Source organism: Miniopterus schreibersii (assembly GCF_964146895.1).
Source record: "Miniopterus schreibersii genome assembly, chromosome: 11".
Taxonomy (NCBI): domain Eukaryota; kingdom Metazoa; phylum Chordata; class Mammalia; order Chiroptera; family Miniopteridae; genus Miniopterus; species Miniopterus schreibersii.
In genome coordinates this window covers 72,141,237-72,160,178 of record NC_138111.1, presented here as the reverse complement: position 1 = coordinate 72,160,178, position 18,942 = coordinate 72,141,237, and the positions used below count along the sequence as shown (strand labels likewise).

At 42.7% G+C, this 18,942-nt stretch overlaps 1 protein-coding gene across 3 annotated transcripts in view; it reads left to right on the top strand.

Annotated features, from left to right (window-relative positions):
- The window catches only part of IARS1 (isoleucyl-tRNA synthetase 1), a 94,128-nt gene that overhangs the window by 33,744 nt on the left and 41,442 nt on the right, over positions 1-18,942 (top strand). For all 3 annotated transcript variants that reach the window (XM_081152210.1, XM_081152212.1, XM_081152211.1), the window contains exons 10-20: positions 636-731; positions 6,128-6,250; positions 7,001-7,092; positions 8,162-8,260; positions 10,044-10,170; positions 11,371-11,444; positions 11,825-12,019; positions 13,888-13,974; positions 16,085-16,168; positions 16,839-16,983; positions 18,460-18,580. In XM_081152210.1, the coding sequence (XP_081008336.1) occupies positions 636-731; positions 6,128-6,250; positions 7,001-7,092; positions 8,162-8,260; positions 10,044-10,170; positions 11,371-11,444; positions 11,825-12,019; positions 13,888-13,974; positions 16,085-16,168; positions 16,839-16,983; positions 18,460-18,580 (1,243 nt within the window). The remainder of the gene's footprint in view (positions 1-635; positions 732-6,127; positions 6,251-7,000; positions 7,093-8,161; positions 8,261-10,043; positions 10,171-11,370; positions 11,445-11,824; positions 12,020-13,887; positions 13,975-16,084; positions 16,169-16,838; positions 16,984-18,459; positions 18,581-18,942) is intronic.

The following is an 18,942-nucleotide window of genomic DNA, read 5'->3' as shown; positions in this document are numbered from 1 at the left end:
CGAGTGGGACTATAAGGAAAAAGAGAAGCAAAGCGTATGCAGTGTTTGAAAATACAGTTGACCCTTGAACAAGATGCCAGTTTACTTATTCACGGATTTTATTTAATCAACCATGAATAGAAAACAGTTTTTCGTGTTCCGAACTGCAGGTTAAAGATAGGGTTTTCAGTTTGTGGTTGGTTGAATTCAAGGATGGGAAGGGCCAACTGTAGAGTCAAAAGTTACAGTCAGATTTCCACTGCATGGGGATTGGTGCACCTAACCCCTGCATTGTTCAAGGGTTAACTATGTACCAGGGAATAATTTAAGGGGTATATTTTCTGAGACTATGATAAGTGGCATGCTGGGGGTAGGGGATCCGTCCAGGAGAAATAATGAAAAGGCCCAGTTTTGCAATAAGTAAGTTGGAAATTTTTCTCTGTAGTCTTCAGATAATTATTTCTTTATAAGTGATGACTTACTCATGGCATAATATATAGAATTAGCATGTTTGTTTCCAACATGAATTATTGCCATTTCTATTACTGAAAATAATTTCGCATGTTAAGTTTTTCAGGCTCTAAAAATTGGTATCAAATTAATATAATGATACGGTATTGTTTCATCTTTTAATCCAGCTAACATTTCTTTTCCAGTATAAAGAGAATGGTGCCTTTACGGTGCTTGTTGACAACTATGTGAGGGAGGAAGAAGGCACTGGGGTTGTACATCAAGCTCCTTACTTTGGTGCTGTGAGTAGTACAAATCTTACAAATGTTATAAGAAGTAAATGTCAGTGGCCATTGATTTGTTGTCATCGTGTGTGTGTGTGTGTGTGTGTTTGACTTTGTGCATGCATACATGAGTGCGTTTGTGTGTTGGTCACCACTCTTGTTTAAGCCATGAGGTCAGCCACTTTTCAGGCTTATAAAACTTGTATCTGCAATTTCTTTTCACCCTGAGCTGTTTTCTGAAAATGGTGGGGTAAGGATGTTTGGTCTTTCTAAAAGGCATGCTGTGTTTTAATTCATTCATAATTGATATGTATTACATTTTGCTCTTTATGGTATGTAGTTCTCTGAGTTTTGACAAGGGCATACAGTCACACAGTCACCACAGTTAATCAAGGTTCCCATCACATCACCCCTGCTGTGTTCTTGGCTAAATACTGTATGATCAGAAGGGAGAATCTTACCTCTCTTCTCAAAGTGGTAGGTAGGGTGTGCTTAATTTTAAATTTTTCCCAAAGTAATTTTTTTGAAAATGTAATCCTTTGAACATAATTTGTATATGAGTAAAATAGAAGAGTGTAGGGGTTAAGGGTACATATTTTAGAGCAAACCAGACCTCATGTTAAGTCAAACCCCTGCAATAGCAGGCCAGTGTGTGGGTAAATTAGTTGGCCTGTTTGGATTTTCTTTTCCTTTTCTGTAACAGGGTGTTAGTACCTGCCTGTCTGGAAATCTGGAAGAATTAAATGGAATATTATGTAGAGAGTGTTTAACACAGTTCGTGATGCTCTAAGAGTATGCACAGTCACTGCTGCCAACCGTGTACACTCTAGGTCCCGGGGACCAAGACTCCTCTCAGCTTCATCATTTTCTTAGTGATAGGGGTGGTAAGCTAGCCTGTTTCTGTTGATGATTTTGTTTTCATACTTAACCTCTGCAGGGATTTTTATTATGGGAATCTTCAATGTGGAAAAGTAAAGAATATTATAGTAAATCCTTATGTTTACATTATCCAGCTGTATTAATTATCAACATTTTGGGAATTCTGTTTTATGTCTCTTAATCCCTTCCCCCATGCTTTTATTTTGACTGGATAGTTTTGGAACAAAATCTGAATATTATACCTTTGTCTGCATATATTTCGTACACATCTCTGATAAGAAATTTTATTTCTTAAACTTCACGCAAGGACATGTTTTATTGATTTTTAGAGAAAGGGGAAGAGGGGGAGAGAAACATCAATGTGAGAGAGAAACATGGATCAGTTGCCTCCCATACATGCCCTGACCAGGAATTGAACCCACAACCTTTTGGTATACAGGATGACATTCCAACCAATTGAGCCCTCTGGCCAGGGTAAGAAATTTTGTTTTTAGTATAACCAACATGCTGACGTTGAACCCAGTGAAATTATTTTTCATATCACCTCGTACCTATTCACTATTCACATTGGGTGGGAGCTCTACTCCCTCCCACAACCACATCAAAATTACAACTAAACTTCAAAACTGCCTGAAAGCTAGCTGAATGGGAGTCTTACAACCACAACAGAAGCCACATCTGGACTGGTAGGGGGGGCGGAGGTGCAGGATGGGCTGGTCCCACATACCATGTGTGGCAGATAAAAATTGGGAGGGATGTCTCATCTAAGGAGGTCCCAACGCCACACCAGAACTCCCAGCTCCAAAGTCCCAGTGCTAACTTCTGGCTATAAAAACCAGCTGGAATTAAGACTGAGAGAGATAGAGGACTGCTGGAGTCCCAGGTGTTCCTATTTATTTATTTATTTATTTATTTCATTTAAAAATATATCTTTATTGATTTCAGAGAGAGGAAGGGAGAGGGAGAGACAGAGATGGAAACATCAATGATGAGAGAGTCATTGATCGCCTGGCCGGGCGTGGCTCAGCGGTTGAGCATCGACCTAGGATCCAGGCAATCAGGGTTCGATTCCCGGTCAGGGCACATGACCGCGTTGCGGGCTCAATGATGACTCTCTCATCATTGATGTTCCTGTTTCTCTCCCTCTCCTTTCCTCTCTCTGAAATCAATAAAGATATATTTTAAAAAAGAGAGAGAGAGTCATTGATCGAGCCTGCAAGCTGGGCATGTGCCCTGACCGGGAATCGAACCCTGATCACCTGGATCCTAAGTGGATGCTCAAATGCTGAGCTATGCCCAGCCAGGCCCAGGTGTTCCTTTTAAAGAACCCATACAGAGACTTACTCAGACTCACTCACTCTGAGCTCCAACACTGGGCCAGAAGCTTGAAAGACACCAAAGACATACACTCGGCATCAAGGTGAGAGCTATGGGGGCAGCTTTTTCAGAGACAGAACAGCTGGCAGAGGCCATTGTTCCTTTCCTGAGCTCTCCTCTGCACAGATCCTGCAGGTAGGCACCATATCTGAGACTCCCTCAACTTGGCTGTCACTGTTTGGCCCTGCCCCACTCAGTGTTTGGGCCTACCCAAACTGTTTCCACTGGCTTTTTCATACCAATGACCTGTCTTGGCTCATGCTTCAGATAGTCCTAAAATTTCTCAAACAAGCAGTCTGTGGCCTCAGGGTGCCCCATAACTCTCACAAGTGGACCCAGGCCTGGGACTAGCAGTAGTCTGCCTTGGTTCGCAGCTTGGCCTCACCTGGGCACCTCCAAGCCCAGCACAAGTAGCAGCCATCTGCAGATTGCTTTATAGCTCATGCCAGGTGGCCTAGGGCAAAACACAGGCAGAGGCTGACCTTGGTTCGCACCTCCTTGGAGGCCCCAGAACCAGTGCATCCAGTGGACACCTTCAGACCACTGGAAGCATCACCACCCAACCACCTCAAGTGACACACTCAAGGGCAGACTCAGCAGGCAGCAGAGCCACATTGAAGTAAGTCCTGATCTGAGGGGTGGGCCCCTGCATAGCTGATGCTTCATGGTGGTTGGAGGTCGGTGCTCAGTGGTCACAGCCAGTCTTTGCAGTTAATTGTCCTGTGAGTAAATCCCTCCCATTGGCGTGCCAGCATCAATCAAGGCTCAAGTGCAAGAGGAGAATGTTCACAGCCCACCCTGGGAGCACACCTCGCCCTCGCGCCTGGCTTGGGGGATCAGAAGAGCTGCGCCACCGAACCCTGCAGGACATCTACTACATGAGGCCAGTCTGCCAAGCCTGAGAGACATAGCAGCTCTGCCTAATACATAGAAAAAACACGGAGGAAACCAAACTGAGGAGACAAACATGTCCCAAACAAAAGAACAGAACAAAACTCCAGAAAAAGAACTAAACAGAACAGAGGCGAGCAAACTACCAGATGCAGAGTCAAACACGTCATCAGGAAGCTCCCTGACTTTAGTGCGAACCTCATCAACATAAAAAAGGGCCAGTCAGAAGTGAAGGAGACACTAACTGAAATAAAGAGTAATTAACATGGAATCAACAGTAGAGTAGATGAAACCAAGAATCAAAACAGCAATTTGGGATATAAGGAAGCAAAAAACTCCCAACCAGAGCAGCAAAAAGAAAAATTAATCCCCCCAAAAATGAGGACCGTGTAGGAACAGTCTGGAACAACTTCAAGTGTACTGATGTGTGCAGAAGGAGAAGATGGGTAGCAAGAAATTGAAAACCTAGTTGAAAAAAGTATAAAAATGAACAGAAACAGACTCATAGATAGAACATTTTGGTAGTTGCCAGATGGGAGTGGGGTTGAGAGAGGTGTTTAAAAGGTGAAGGGATTAAGAAGTACAAATTGATAGCTACTGAATAGTCACGGGGGGTATAAAGTAGAGCATAGGGAATGTAGTCAGTAATATCCTAGTAACTATGTAAGGTGTCAGGTGGGTGCAAGATTTACCAGGATGATCAGTTGTGTAATGTCTAATCACTGGGTATACACTTGAAATGAATATAATAATGTACGTCAACTGTAATTATTTAAAATGGAAAAAGTAAATTGGTTGGAAGCAATCTTGATAATACTAACAGTTGTAGGAACTAGTCAAATTTCAGTTAATTCATGGCGGTTTTAGGGTTAACTGGTATGATTCCTCCACTAATACTAAATAATAAAAAGATAACTTAATGATTTTGAATTGTAGTTTAGGTTTTTCTTTCAAAACATGATTATTTGTTATTTATTACAGTGATACCTCATATATCTGTCCTGAATGGCAGGCATGTTAATGTTATAGAAAATCAGATCTTTGAACTGCAGCTTTTAAACACCATTTGGTAGAAATTTCCTGAGAACCCTCCCTTGTGGCATGTTGCCAACTGATAGGCTGTGTGATCTCTGCAAAGTCATACTTCTACATGACGGTGACCTGTCTTTCTGGCTCCGTACAGGAATGCAGCTCTTAGCCAGTTGAAGTGGGTGGGACTGTGTCTGCTCCTCTAAATACTTCAAATTGCTGGGCTTCAGGGCTTGTCCTGTCTGTTGTGCAGGTGCGTTTGGGGTCTTCCTTTATGGGCAGGTACCCACATGTTGTATCACACCAGGCAGCCCCTCAGAACAGAGAGAGTTAAACACAGGCCCAGGTGGGAACATACTGGCTTTCCATCTTGTCTTAGAGTCAAACCAGAGTGTGGTTTCTCTATCTAGCGTAAGATAATCCCTTCTAGATTTGGGCAACATAGCACAGCAGTAAAGACTTTGGACTCCAGAGACAGGACAGGCTGTTTGGTTTTGAACATGAGCATTGCCACTTTGCAGGTGAGTGATTTGTTTGTGCCACAGCTTCCTCATCTGTTAAAATGGGGATAGTTGCTGGTTTTTGCAAAAGAAGCGCATAGTTAAAACCTAGTGCGCCAGCAGCCTGCCTTCACAGTAGTGAAGATTAAATGAGCTAAGTAGCGGAATGTTCAGAGCGCTGTCTCACCTAGCATTATATAGGAGTTTGCTCTAATTAATGCTACTGAAAATGTATTCCTTAAGCACTGTGGGTAATCTAGGTAAGCTACGCTCAGTGTTGTGATTTCTTATGTGCCCCTTGACAGGATGCAAATCCATATGCATGTCAAGCATGCAGTACTAAATAGGTCATGCCAGGTACGTACCTCCTTTGGTGATACATGTATGTACGTACATGTTGGTGTTATAAGTCAAATTTGATTTTAATACACTCACATGTCATCTCACTGAGTGGAGAGATACTCTTGATATCAGTACGGATCTGTGAAATAATGGTTGGTTATACTGGGCTAGGTGATCTAATCCCCTGTCCAGCTGTAAGGCTCTGTTCTCTGTGTGGTTGTTGAATTAACTTCAGTCAAGAGGATAATTATAGTCAATTGCGTTTATATATCAGAATACTGAAAAATTCTCCTGTAAACCTCCCTCCTCATACAATCCTCTCTTGCCTCCCACACGCAGTTAAAACTGTTTTATTCTTCCCTCCCTCTCCCCTTTCTCCTTTCCCCTTTCCCCCAGGATGATTATCGGGTCTGTATGGACTTCAACATCATTCAGAAAGATTCTGTCCCTGTGTGCCCTGTGGATGCTTCAGGCTGTTTCACAGCAGAAGTGACAGATTTCATGGGACAGTATGTGAAGGTCTGTGACTGTAGGGGCATAAGAGGGTATCATTTCATCATAGTGTTTTCATTAATTCGTTTTTACCAAATAGCTTCCACACCCAGGATTTTTTTTCTAGGAAGTCGATTCTGTTTTGTTTCAGCATAAAATCAGAAAAGATAGACGAGTATTATCAGCTGCATTCCAGAAGTCTAGTATCTTCAGGGAAAGTATGCTGTAGTTTCAAGCATAGGAATTAGAAAAGCTGGGCTCTGACGTGACTCATGAAGCAGCTTTGTGACCTTAGAGTAATCAGTGCTGATTGTAAACTACAGTACCTTAATGATACGGAATATACTTAAAAAGTGCATGAAGTTATATGGTGGCTAAAATATGGATGAAGTTTTATTTTTTTTAAACATTGCTTTTTTTTTTTTTTTTTAATATGTCTTTTTTGATTTCAGAGAGAGGAAGGGAGAGGGAGAGAGGGAGACAGAAACATCAGTGATGAGTCATTGATTGGCTGCCTCCTGCATGCCCCCTACTGGGGATCGAGCCTGTGCCCTGACTAGGACTCAAACTCAGATCTCCTGGATCCTAGGTCGATGCTTAACCATTGAGCCATGCTGGCCGGGTGGATGAAGTATTTTTATAATACATTTGTTATTTGTGCCTTTTACTCACAGTAAAAGTATTAACACCAGGTGTTAGTAATAATATACTCAGTTATATTGTATTACTAAGTACTGAGGGATATTTCCGTGGCTAAAATTTAATTTTTTTTAACAGGATGCTGACAAAAATATCATCAGGACTCTGAAGGAACAAGGCCGACTTCTTGTTGCCAGCACCTTCACTCATAGCTATCCTTTCTGCTGGAGGTGAGGAGAAAATACTGTTTTAGCTAGAGCTTTAGATTTGTGTGTACACTTAATGTTTGTGCCCGTTCCATCAATTTGTGGTTTCCATCTCATTTGTATTTCTTAGAGTCTGGGTTTGGAAACTGCCTTCTTGTTTAAAGGAGAATTTTATGAATGCATACAGTTATTTCTTTTCTCAGGAGTTGTGTGAGAAATATAGACATCAGCTATAAAGAAAACCCAGTTCTTCCCTAGTGTGTTTCTTTATCCTGTGGTCTTCTTTACATCTTACATAAAACACTTCAGTCACCAATAGTGTGGAGGGTTTTTTCCCAAGCAATTCTCTGTGACGCCAGCTGGGTGTCCTACAATTTAATTCAGTTCTGACACTGTCTACCTGGAGGTAGCATCAGGTCCCACAGATTAACCCCAGAAGGCTGCCGCACGCGCACACACACTTTAGATACCAGTCACAAACCCAGGTTGGCCCCTGATAGACTGGCTTTAGATCAGAGGTTCCAACTGTCCCCTCCATGGGTGGGTTCAATTAATTTGCTAGCTGGGCTCACAGAACTCCAGGAAACACATTTGTCAAAAGATACAGGTGAAAAGCCAGATGACTACATACAGAGGGAGAGGTCTGGGGTCCTCCACACAGGAGCATCTGTCCCATAGAGTTGGGGTGCATCCTCCCGTGGATGTGCTCACCAACCTGGAAACTCACACAGCCTGCACTTTTGGGGTTCTAGGCTTCACACAAGGTCGTGACCGTGATCAGCTGAGTGTAAGACCATCGCCCTCCTTGGGAGGACGGAGAGAAGTGGCTGAGAACCCCTAGCTGTTGGGTTGGTCTCCAGGGACCAGCCCGCCCAGGAGCCCATGGAGCACCGCGCTAGAGCAGAAGACACCCCTGTCACCCAGCAAGTTACACGGGTTTCAGAAGCTCTGTGCTGGGGACCAGGGGCAAAGGTGTATATAGATACAGATGTATATATACACACATGTATATCATCAGTAAGACACTGAAGGCTGTTACCCTGGGTGCCTGCACACCTCCGTCTCACCAGTCACCTCCATTCTGCTTCCCTAGGTCGGACACACCCCTCATTTACAAAGCGGTGCCTAGCTGGTTTGTGCGGGTCGAGCACATGGTAGACCAGCTGCTGAGGAACAATGACCTGTGTTACTGGTGAGCAGTAAGATGTGTGTCTTCATTATATCCTTTGTCATATAGTTAATAAGTATTGGTTTACACTTCCCCAAGTTAAAATAATTTTAATAGCCACTTTTTATTATATATTGTAATACCTCTTTTTATTTCTTTTTAGAAACACAACACAATTTAAATAAAATGTAACAAAGTAGCATTTTTTTACTATGAGGCATATAGATTAGTCTGTTTTAAGCCCAGTGGAAGTGAGACTGCTGTTCATTCAGTTGACAAAATGGAGTGTCCGAAACACCTGGCTGTCCTCTCAGAGCTTGTTAGCCTTAAATAATAGTCATTTTCAGGGTAAAGGTTTATTTTTGGATATACTTACAAAAGCCATTTATAATGACAGTTGACCCTTGAACAACACAGGGGTTAGAGGCACCAACCTCTGCGTAGTCAAAAATCCATGTGTTACTATAGTCGACTCTCCACATCTGTGGATTCCCAACTTTGGAGTTGACCCTTGAATATCCCAGGTTTGAACTGCACAGGTCACTTGAAAAAATTTGCATATAAGTGGACTCGTGCAGTTGAGGCACATGCCGTTCAGGATAAGCTGTGCAACATTTGATACTGGTTGATTCCTTGATGGTGATTATGTCTTGTTCATGCTGGCTTCGTGGATAAGCACTGTGCGTGCGGACAGAAGCTTGGAGCTAGGATCTGATCGCAGAGAGGTGTTAACTTTAACCTGTCACAGAAATGAAATAAGACTGAATCTGTGTATTGCAGAAGAATATTTTTCAGTAAGAGTTTGGAGTGTAATCACTGTTTGTTTTTATTTCCCATAAGAACTTAAAAACTGCATTTGATTTTGGAAGAATGGGGAGCACCTCAGAGCAGTAAAAGGAAGTGGCCATAGCTTTCTACTTTTTCTAGCAAAGTGACTGATAACTCAAGTAAAAGCTCTTTTTTTGTTTTGTTTTTTCATTTTTATACCTAGGAAGCTCTTTAGTTCTAATGTGTGATATGCTGGGTATGGAATATTAGTACAGGGGTCTTGTGGGAGGTGCAGGCCTATTAACTGGCATTTATGATACAGGACGGGACCACAGGATGTTCGGAAGCCTAGGGTACCCTAACTCAGTCTGGGGAAGTTTTCCTGCAAAGCTTAACCTCGAAGGGTAGGGATCCATTTATCAATCTGAGGCAATAGAAACTTGGAGGAGGGGTGGCTGATACGAGTTCTGCTAGGTGAAGGTTATCACAGAGGAGGAGGAGTGGTACTAGCATAGCAAAGGCAGTGAGGTGAGAGGCCGAATTTAAGGAACTTGCCTCATTGCTGGATCCTCTCATACCATGTGCACATGAGCCTGGAAAGACAGCTACCAATAACCTACCTGTTCGGACTCTTATTTTCTAGGTGATTGGGAGCCTGCACCTAGTGAGTGACAGTTAAAGCGCTATTGTATGGATGAACCAGAAACTAAACAGTGGGACCAGGCTAGCTAGTATCATAGTGACTGTTTAGAGGACTATAGCAGTCCTCTAGTTGGGGAGCATATCCTCCAAGATAGGGAAGCATGGGTGCTGTGAGGTTTCCTGAATTAAAGACCGTCTTCACTGGGGCAAATTCACAGCAGATGTAGCCACTGGGAACCATCTTGCTGCCCATGCAGAAAACCACCTTCCGGGAGAAAGCTCCGCATTTCCAGAGTGTGTGGTCTACAAAGCCTTATGCAAAGGCCTATGCAGATGTCATTCACAAATTTACTCAGTAATGTTCTGAGGTGATTGGATGTCTGACCTGTTTATCCAGGGTTCCAGAGTTTGTACGAGAAAAGCGGTTTGGAAATTGGCTGAAAGATGCACGTGACTGGGCAGTTTCCAGAAACAGATACTGGGGCACCCCCATTCCACTGTGGGTCAGCGAGGACTTTGAGGAGGTGAGACTGGCGGTGTTTTTGTGTGTTGATTTTAGTTGAGGCCCTTTGTTTGTTCCATCTGAATTTGGGATAAAAGAATATGGTTTCTTTCTTTTCTCCTTTCCCCTTATTTCATCATTTTTTCTCTCATTCCTATAATCATGACATAAATGAGAATGTTTTTAGGGTTTTAAATTTATTTGTACTTTACTGCAGTTTTTAACCATTTTCCTCTGTGTAAAAGTGGAGAATGCAATTTGTATTTTTCTCAGAGAGCCCACACATTAAATTATTTGTGTAGCTCATATCTCGGTTTCTTCTTGTGAGTTACTGATAGACAGAACAGACTCCATATCCTGCACTAAGCCATAGCATGTTAAAGCCAATTTACAGCAATAAAAAAAGAAGACTGAAAAAAGTTACCGAAGCATTGCAGACCACCTTTAACCTACAAAACCAGTGATGGTGTGTGTGAGGGTATGTCTGTGTAAATACATATGTAGGACTTTAGATGTATTCCCTGGTGCTACTTTCTGTCCATCACTGAAAGCTGAGAGTATTAGAGCAGTCGTGAGCCACAGCAGCCCAGGGACCTCAGCAAATTTCCAGCGCAGCTGAATCAGAGGCTTTTCAGGACTGACCAGTGAGGACAGGGAAGGAGACCGTGGGTGCTTAGTAGGTAGCAGATAACCTCTGGGTGAGAAACCACAGCAGCTCCTGTTGTGAGTACCTCAGCTAGGCCCATCTCTCACCCTCTGTACCTGGACATAATTCTGACATCTTGCAATAGGACTATTTTGATTCAGCACAATAATTTAGTTCCAGATTTTACTTCATAAGATTCCAACTTAACCAAATTCAAGTGCCAGGAAGCAACTAAGATGCTTTAGACTAATAGTCTAGGCATTTCATTTCTGCTGGTTACTTTTGGAAGAGATTTTGACATAGTAAACCCTCTAGAAATACTTGTTGAGATGATGGCTGTGAATGTTTAAAATCTCTATGTAGGGCCTCCCTCTGATATTGGGGTAGGTAGCAAGAAAGTGAAGTCTGCTCACCTCTTCAGACAGTGACCTGTACAGTCTCTTGTGAGGGTAAGCCACGTTGTTGATGACTGTCCTGAAGATCAAAGGTTTCTAAAATTGAATACCAATGTTACAGAAATAAACTCTGTGATCTTTGCCTCTGAGGCACTCCTGCTTTTTAACTTTGTTTTGACAGATAGTATGCATTGGGTCAATGGCAGAACTTGAAGAACTGTCAGGAGCAAAGATCTCAGATCTCCACAGAGAGAGGTCAGTATCTAAATGATTGATTCGTGTCAGTTCTATCATTCAGAGCATTGAGCTAGGTCTTAGCCTGTTAAGACACGGTCTCTGTAGCAGATCACAGAGCTGCATATAAAAATCAAACACTGTTTGCGTTGTTCTTGATGACACGTTTCATAATGTGGAAGGGTGGCTTCTGTCCTTGAGTTAGATGTTAGGAGACTCTGGTGTATAACCTAGGTTGAGCGCTCCTGGTGCTCTCTGAAATCCTGTGATAATTGCCGATGTTTCTCTTCATAGATGCCTATGAAGAGCTTGTCAGGAGATTGTGTTTCCTACTGGCAATTAAACTGCAAGTTCTTTTGTGCTTTGAAATTGATGGAAACGGCTAATTTTTTGTTTATTAGCATTGACAGTCTTACCATTCCTTCGCGCTGTGGGAAGGGGCTGCTGCGCCGCATCCCTGAAGTGTTTGACTGCTGGTTTGAGAGTGGCAGCATGCCCTACGCCCAAGTTCATTACCCGTTTGAAAATAAGAAGGGGTTTGAAGATGCATTTCCCGCAGACTTCATTGCCGAAGGCATTGACCAAACCAGAGGATGGTATGTTCCTTGTTCTTTCAAGTGTTATATTGATTTGATTTGATTTAGCTGTTTTACAGAACACTTGGTATTGATCAGCTCTGTGCTGGAAAGATGTGTCAAGTGAGAGAGGCTCCTGCCCACCACCAAGCAAGCCTTAGTGTCTTTGGAGGAGGCACCTCTCTCATACAGGAGGGCTGTAGTTTTAGTTTCAGTGATTGCACTGACATCTTGAAGTGGACAGATTTGTTTCACTGGGAATTTAAGTGATAAACATTTGATATGTGGTCATAGCTTCTTTACTTCAAATCATTTGTTGCAGTGTGTAATCAGTATTTACGTATACGATAATGGGTGGGGCACTACAAATGCAAAGAGGGATGCTTAGAAATGTGCTTAGATGTTAGGCTAGCCTTACAAAATTAACATTCTAAAAAATCTAGATTTTTACAAAATGGGGAGAGGGTTTTGGCATTGATTTTATGTGGTACTTTATTTAAAGTAGTACCCTTCTCCTCTTAATTATAAGAAGGTTAGTTGCTTTCTTTTTGTGGATGAGATTGGTTGGCCCAGGTTCTAATTATACTTTTTTATATATATATATATGTACATATACATACATATATATATATCTTTATTGATTTTAGAGAGAGGAAAGGAGAGGGAGAGAGAGATAGAAACACCAATGATGAGAGAGTCATTGGAGATCGAGCCCTCAACCCCGGGCATGTGCCCTGACCAGGAACCGAACCTCGATCTCCCGGATCCTAGGTCAACAATCAACCACTGAGCCACACCTGGCTGGGCTCTAATTATACTTTCATTAGTATTTTTACAGAAGTGTTTAAGGAATGTTGATGTCCTTAGCTTTTACAAATTGCAGTAGTCATCACAATCAGATTAAATTCCAGCCTAATGTTTCAGAAAGTGCTGTTTTTAGTTTCCAGTCCATTTACCTATAGAAACAGCTACCAGGCAAAAACTGCTATTCCTAGGGAGTTTTTCTGAGGAATGATAGCATCTGGCAACTGTTAACAGTCTTTTCATGGGTTCCCGTGTGGCACACTGCCTCCCTCCCTTTTCCTCAAGTGTGGGCTGCCTCTTCTCCGTCCCAGGGTCCTTCTGGCATACCTTAGGGAAGGGATGTCTGGTCAGGTGTTCATGTTAGTCACGGGATCTGGTCCCCAACCTCATCAGTTCATGTCCTGTGATGGTCTTGGAGTGCAGAATCAGGTTGGAGGTGACAACAAGAGCCTCACTTGTTGGCACAGCTTACAGGGATGTGGTGCAGTTCTTCAGGGAGTAAGCTATAAAGCAAATAGAAGATGCCTGTGAGATCTGACAGAATAAAAGCTTTTTCTGCTTCTGTAGTCTTTCTTTAGACTTTTGGATGAGAATGGTTTTTGCTTTTTTTTTTTTTTTTTTTTTTGATCATAAGACTGTTCCATATGACCCTGTACTAAAGGTAACATACATCTCTTGATATTCAGTTTTGTGTTTTTGTGAGGTCCTGAAAGACCACCCATCTCTGACCTGCTCTACCTTGTAGCTGTCCAACTGGCTTTCCTGGGAGGGCGATGGTACTGTCCTCAACTGGAGTCAGCACCTGGCTCTAGGCCTTCATTTGCTTTAAATAAAGCAGTTTGTTTTCTAATCAGAAGCTGTAGTATGATCAGTCTGCAGGGGTCCTGTGTGTAATTTTTCAGTGATCCTCACATGATTTAATATGTCCCCAAGAATTAAGAACCTTTGCTTAAAGTAATTACCAAGAAGTGTAACAGATCCAAAAGAAATTCGGTTCAACAAGTAAATATAGTTTTTTTCTGTGCTGGAGTTCTTTTCCAGTTCTTGTTTTGTTTTTTTACTATTTCTTTGTTTTTTGTTTTCAGGTTTTACACTCTGCTGGTGCTGGCCACAGCTCTCTTTGGACAACCACCTTTCAGGAATGTGATTGTGAACGGGCTCGTCCTTGCAAGGCAGGTGCACTCCTTTGTGTAATAACAAGTTTTTGTTCCCCTAACCATTCTTTGTGAATAGAGGAATTTAGGAACACCCCAGCTCTGTTCCTACTATTTTTTTCTTCTCTGCGTTTTGTACTTCTTGCTGCTCTTCCTTTTCATCCAGTACCTGTCCTGCGCATGTTTCCATCCTTTCAGCGGGTCTCCCGTTCCTCTCTGTCCTAGGAAGAAGGGCTGGGTTTAGAGATAAGCCTCATGGAGCAGGTGGAAGGGGGTCTTTGCTGGGATACTTTGTGTGATAAAATGTCATTTGTTGGTTTAGAATTTTATAAAGTTATTTTGCTTATAGCTCTTATTTAATCACTGGTCCATTAAAATAGATTTTTATTGTCTTTTTAACTAGAGGAAATTACTGGTTATAGAGGTTTTTAGTATTGTATGGGATTCCTAGTCTTCCTTTCCTTCTACTTCCTCAAGTTTTTAAAAGTAAAACATAAAAATAAGAAACTAAAAATGTTTACATAGATTATGTGCCATGAGGGAGGATGGCAGTAGGCCCAGTTGTGAGCATTTACACATCCTCACATACTTAATCCCCAGAACTATGTGAGATGGATTCTTTAATTACCCTGTTTTGACATTTGAGGAATTGAGGTATAGAAAAAGTAAGTAACTTTCCCAAAGTCACACAGTAAATAAGTGGTAAACTCAAGTACCCGGGCAGTCTGGCTGTGTAGGCTATGCTTTTTTATTTTATTTTATTTTTTAATATATCTTTATTGATTTCAGAGAGAGGAAAGGAGAGGGAGAGAGAGAGAGAGAAACATCAATGATGAGAGTCATTGATCGGCTGCCTCCTGCACACCCCCGACTGGGGATCGAGCCTGCAACCCGGGCATGTGCCCTGACCGGGAATCGAACCCCAATCGCCTGGATCCTAGGTTGATGCTCAACCGCTGAGCCATGCCCTGCCGGGGGCTATGCTTTTTTAAATTGAAATTTTTATTGAATTGTAGATTTGCATGCAGCTGTGAAAAATAACGGAGACCCCTTTTGACTTTGTCAAGTTTCCTTCCCCCAACTATAATATGTGATCACAACCAGGACGTTGATACAATCCACCAGTCTTACTCAGACGTCCCCGGTTTTATGTGCACTGATTTGCTGTGTGTATTTAGTTGCATACAGCTTGATCACAGGTAGATTCCTGTATCCAGCAGCACAGTCAAGAACCTGGGCCCTCTGAACCACACAAGGTCCCTCTGCTGCCCTTGTATGGCCACGCCCTCACCCTGCTGCCCTTGTATGGCCACGCCCTCACCCTCCAGCAGTTCCCCCCTAATCTGTCCATCTCTGAAATCGTGCCATTTCAAGTATGTTATGTAAATAGAATCAAATCAAATGTAACTTTCTGAGATTGGCTTTTCTTGCTCAGTGTCACTCCCTGGAGGTTCCTTGGTGCCTGTGCTCCTGTGGTTCCTTCCTTCTCTTTGCCAAGCTATGGCCTGCGCTGTGGGAGACCCAGAGTTTGACTCTTCACCTGCTCAAGGACATTGGGTTGTTTCCAGTGTTTGCTGACAATGAATAAAACTGTGAAATTTGCCTGGCCGGGCGTAGCTCAGTGCTTGAGCATCAACCTAGAATCCAGGCGATCGGGGTTCGATTCCCGATCAGGGAACATTCCAGGGTTGTGGGCCCGATCCCCAGTCGGGGGCATGCAGGAGGCAGCCGATCAATAACTCTCTCATCATTGATGTTTCTGTGTCTCTCTATCGCTCTCTCTGTCTCCCTCTCTCCTTTCCTCTCTCTGAAATCAATAAAGATATATTAAAAAAAAAAACTTGTGAACTTTGTTACAGGTTTTGTCACTGTTTCTCTGAGGTAAATGCCTAGCCTGAATTTTTAACTATTACACTATAATGTCTTCCTACCTTCATCTCCTGAAGCTTTTCCATTGACTCAACACAGTATTTAAAAAAGAAGCTTACCGATACTGACAGACAACTTTATAGCTGTACCTTAATGTTGGCTGTATGCCGTTTGCATTTGTGTTCCAATTGAAAATAATCTGTAACTATAAAAATACCTGGGGCATTGACTTACTGGCATCTCCCTTTTGTTTTTCAAGTGATGGCCAGAAAATGAGCAAACGAAAAAAGAATTATCCAGATCCACTTTCAGTCATCCATAAATATGGTGCTGACGCCCTTAGGTAAAAACCCGTGCTTTGCCATGTTTGTGTTTGTCATTTTTATGTAAGCGTCTCTCATTCTGTTAATCATGTTCCTTAGATTTGTTTTGTAATTAACTTTTCACAAAATATATCTCTGCTCTAGGGGGAGTTACATTGCATGCTGTTGACTCAGACCTCCCAAGGTGTTTTGTTTTGTTTTGTTTTGTTTTGTTTTGTTTTGTTTTGTTTTGTTTTGTTTTGTTTTTAATTAATAGTGACACTTCCAAATCTAGAGATCATTGAGTGTTCAGATTCAAAACCTTCCAATGCCTCTGCCCTGGCAGAGCATACACAGCTGTTCCTTGTGAGTCTTTGGTGCCTGCATGTGTCCTGGGAGGAGGGCCTGGTGGCTTCCTTTTGGTTCTGCTGCAACCACCACCAGTGGCGTACGCTGAGACCAACACGGGGCATACTTCTAGGTTGGTCCAGCGCCACATTTGGGTGTAGAGTTATGTCTCCCGTTATAATATGCTGGGTCTTATACATGTAAAAGTAAGAGCTTTATCAGTTTTAAGAATACCATGAGAAGAGAATTTATAACTATCTCCTTTTGTAGAAGAAATGCTGACTTTGGTGTGGCCCTGTCAACGTGTCACGTAAGAATTGGTTACTGTCTACGTCCCTTTCCTGTGTGATTTTTCTCTTTCAGGTTATATCTGATCAACTCCCCTGTGGTGAGAGCAGAAAACCTCCGCTTTAAGGAGGAAGGGGTGCGGGACGTCCTGAAGGATGTGCTACTCCCCTGGTACAATGCCTATCGCTTCTTCATCCAGAACGTCCTAAGGCTGCAGAAGGTATGGGCCGAGGTGCTGTGGGTTGAGTTCTGCCCTCCCAGCTATGTTGAGCTGGGTTTGCACTGGCCCTATGGATAGAGGCTCAGAGACACTTCGGAGGCCATAGATAAAGTTATCTGGGGTCGTTGTTGGGCCAGGAACATGGAACTGGTGGTAGGCCATCTGGCCAGGCTCACCTATGCAGACAGGATCCTCACCTGTAGAAGATCTGCATTCAAGTAGTCAGCCAGTTCCCCTCCTTTCATGGAACCAGTTGGGATGGGGCATGGCGGCACCAGTGAAAAGTCAGCCACTGAGAGTAAATGCCTGGTAAAGACTGCTGCAGATTGGTGGTCAGGGAAGGCCCTCAGTGGGTGTCTTTAGGCTAAGACACTGAGAGAGAAATTCTCACTGGGTTGTTAGGGTTTAAAGTAATGATTATGATGTATGTGAAAGTGCCTTTTACCTGCTGCCCACAAGCATTCTCTGAGAAGCTATCTCCCCTCCCTCCCTGGCTGTTTTGGGCCTGTAGGCTCCATTGTGCATGTGCCTGTCTGCCTTTTCAGGACTCCACTCATCTTTTTACCTGCAGCACATTACAAGTAGAATTGCTAGTAAATTATGTTGACTAAACATGGGACATAATTCCTTCCTGAGAAACAGGTTGAAAAGCTGAGCTTTGAACATCACACTCCAGCAGTCCAGGCACTTCCTTCCTTCTGCCTCTGGCTTCTCTGGGTCTGCTAATGTACCTTCCCAGAGGGATTTTTCCCTGTGTTTTGAGAAAGGCAATCATTTTCCCCAGGCCCCTAGTTTTTCTGGCTTTTCATTCCTACCACTTCCTTGGGCCAACAATTCTTAGCCAGGCCCACTTTGCAGCCTCTGCTAGTCTGGAGTCTCTTCTGGGCATTGCAGCAAGAGACTGCTCTACCATCAGGCACTTGGATCTGGGCAAGGATCAGCATGGCCCTGCCACTGGTGGTGATGCTGTGTGAATAGGGACAGGTGAGGTGGTCCTTCAGGAGTGAGGAAGATTTTGCAAAGGAAAAAGAAGGGGTTGAGTAAAGCATTCTAGGTGAAATGAGTAATATAAACTGAGGCATTAATTCCTAGTGCTCATTTTCAGTTTACGGACAGTCATCCAATGCTTGCCAATTTTACTGTCTTTCCTTCCTCAGATTTAAAGTAACTAAACCCTATACTTAGAAGATTTTGGAATATTTCTCAATTCATAATTTTTTTGTGCAGAGGAATAATTTTTTTCCTAAATTCTCCTTACTTCACTCAAAATTGTACTCACTAATTGAGGGCTTAATATCCCAAGTTTAGAGCTTATCTTGAAAATAATCCTGAGAATTAGAAATTTAGATTTCCAATGGGCCTGGATTGGGGGAGGGGGTGTGCTGTTACTCTCAGTTTAAGTGCTTTAAACAGCTTATTTATTTACATTAATTTCCCCTAAGAATGCAGCATATTTCAATATTTGTCAATTCTTAGGAGGAAGAAATGGAATTCGTCTACAATGAGAACACTGTTAAAGAAAGTGCCAACATCACAGACCGGTGGGTCCTGTCCTTCATGCAGTCACTCATTGCGTTCTTTGAGACCGAGATGGCAGGTGTGTCTCTCTTTGGCCATCTTCCCAGGACTCTTCTCTTTATGATTGCCTTTTAGATATTTAACTTTTTATTTATAAGCCTAGAGGAAATTTTATGGAAATCTTAAGAGATACAGAACAGTACATAAGTAATTATTTTTTTCAACACTCAAATATAATTTTGTCAAGGCTTGTTAGTTGTAGAAAGGTGCTGGACCAAGGCCTAGGGAGTTGTCTCCGGATGTCCAGGGGCCTCATCCCTCCACAGGCGCCATGTGGACCGGTGGAGTCACAGGCTCAGTGCTGGGTGGCTCTTCCACCTGTTCCCTAGGCTAGGACCCTCAATTTCTTTCTGTGAATAATACCTGGTTAGAGTTATTATA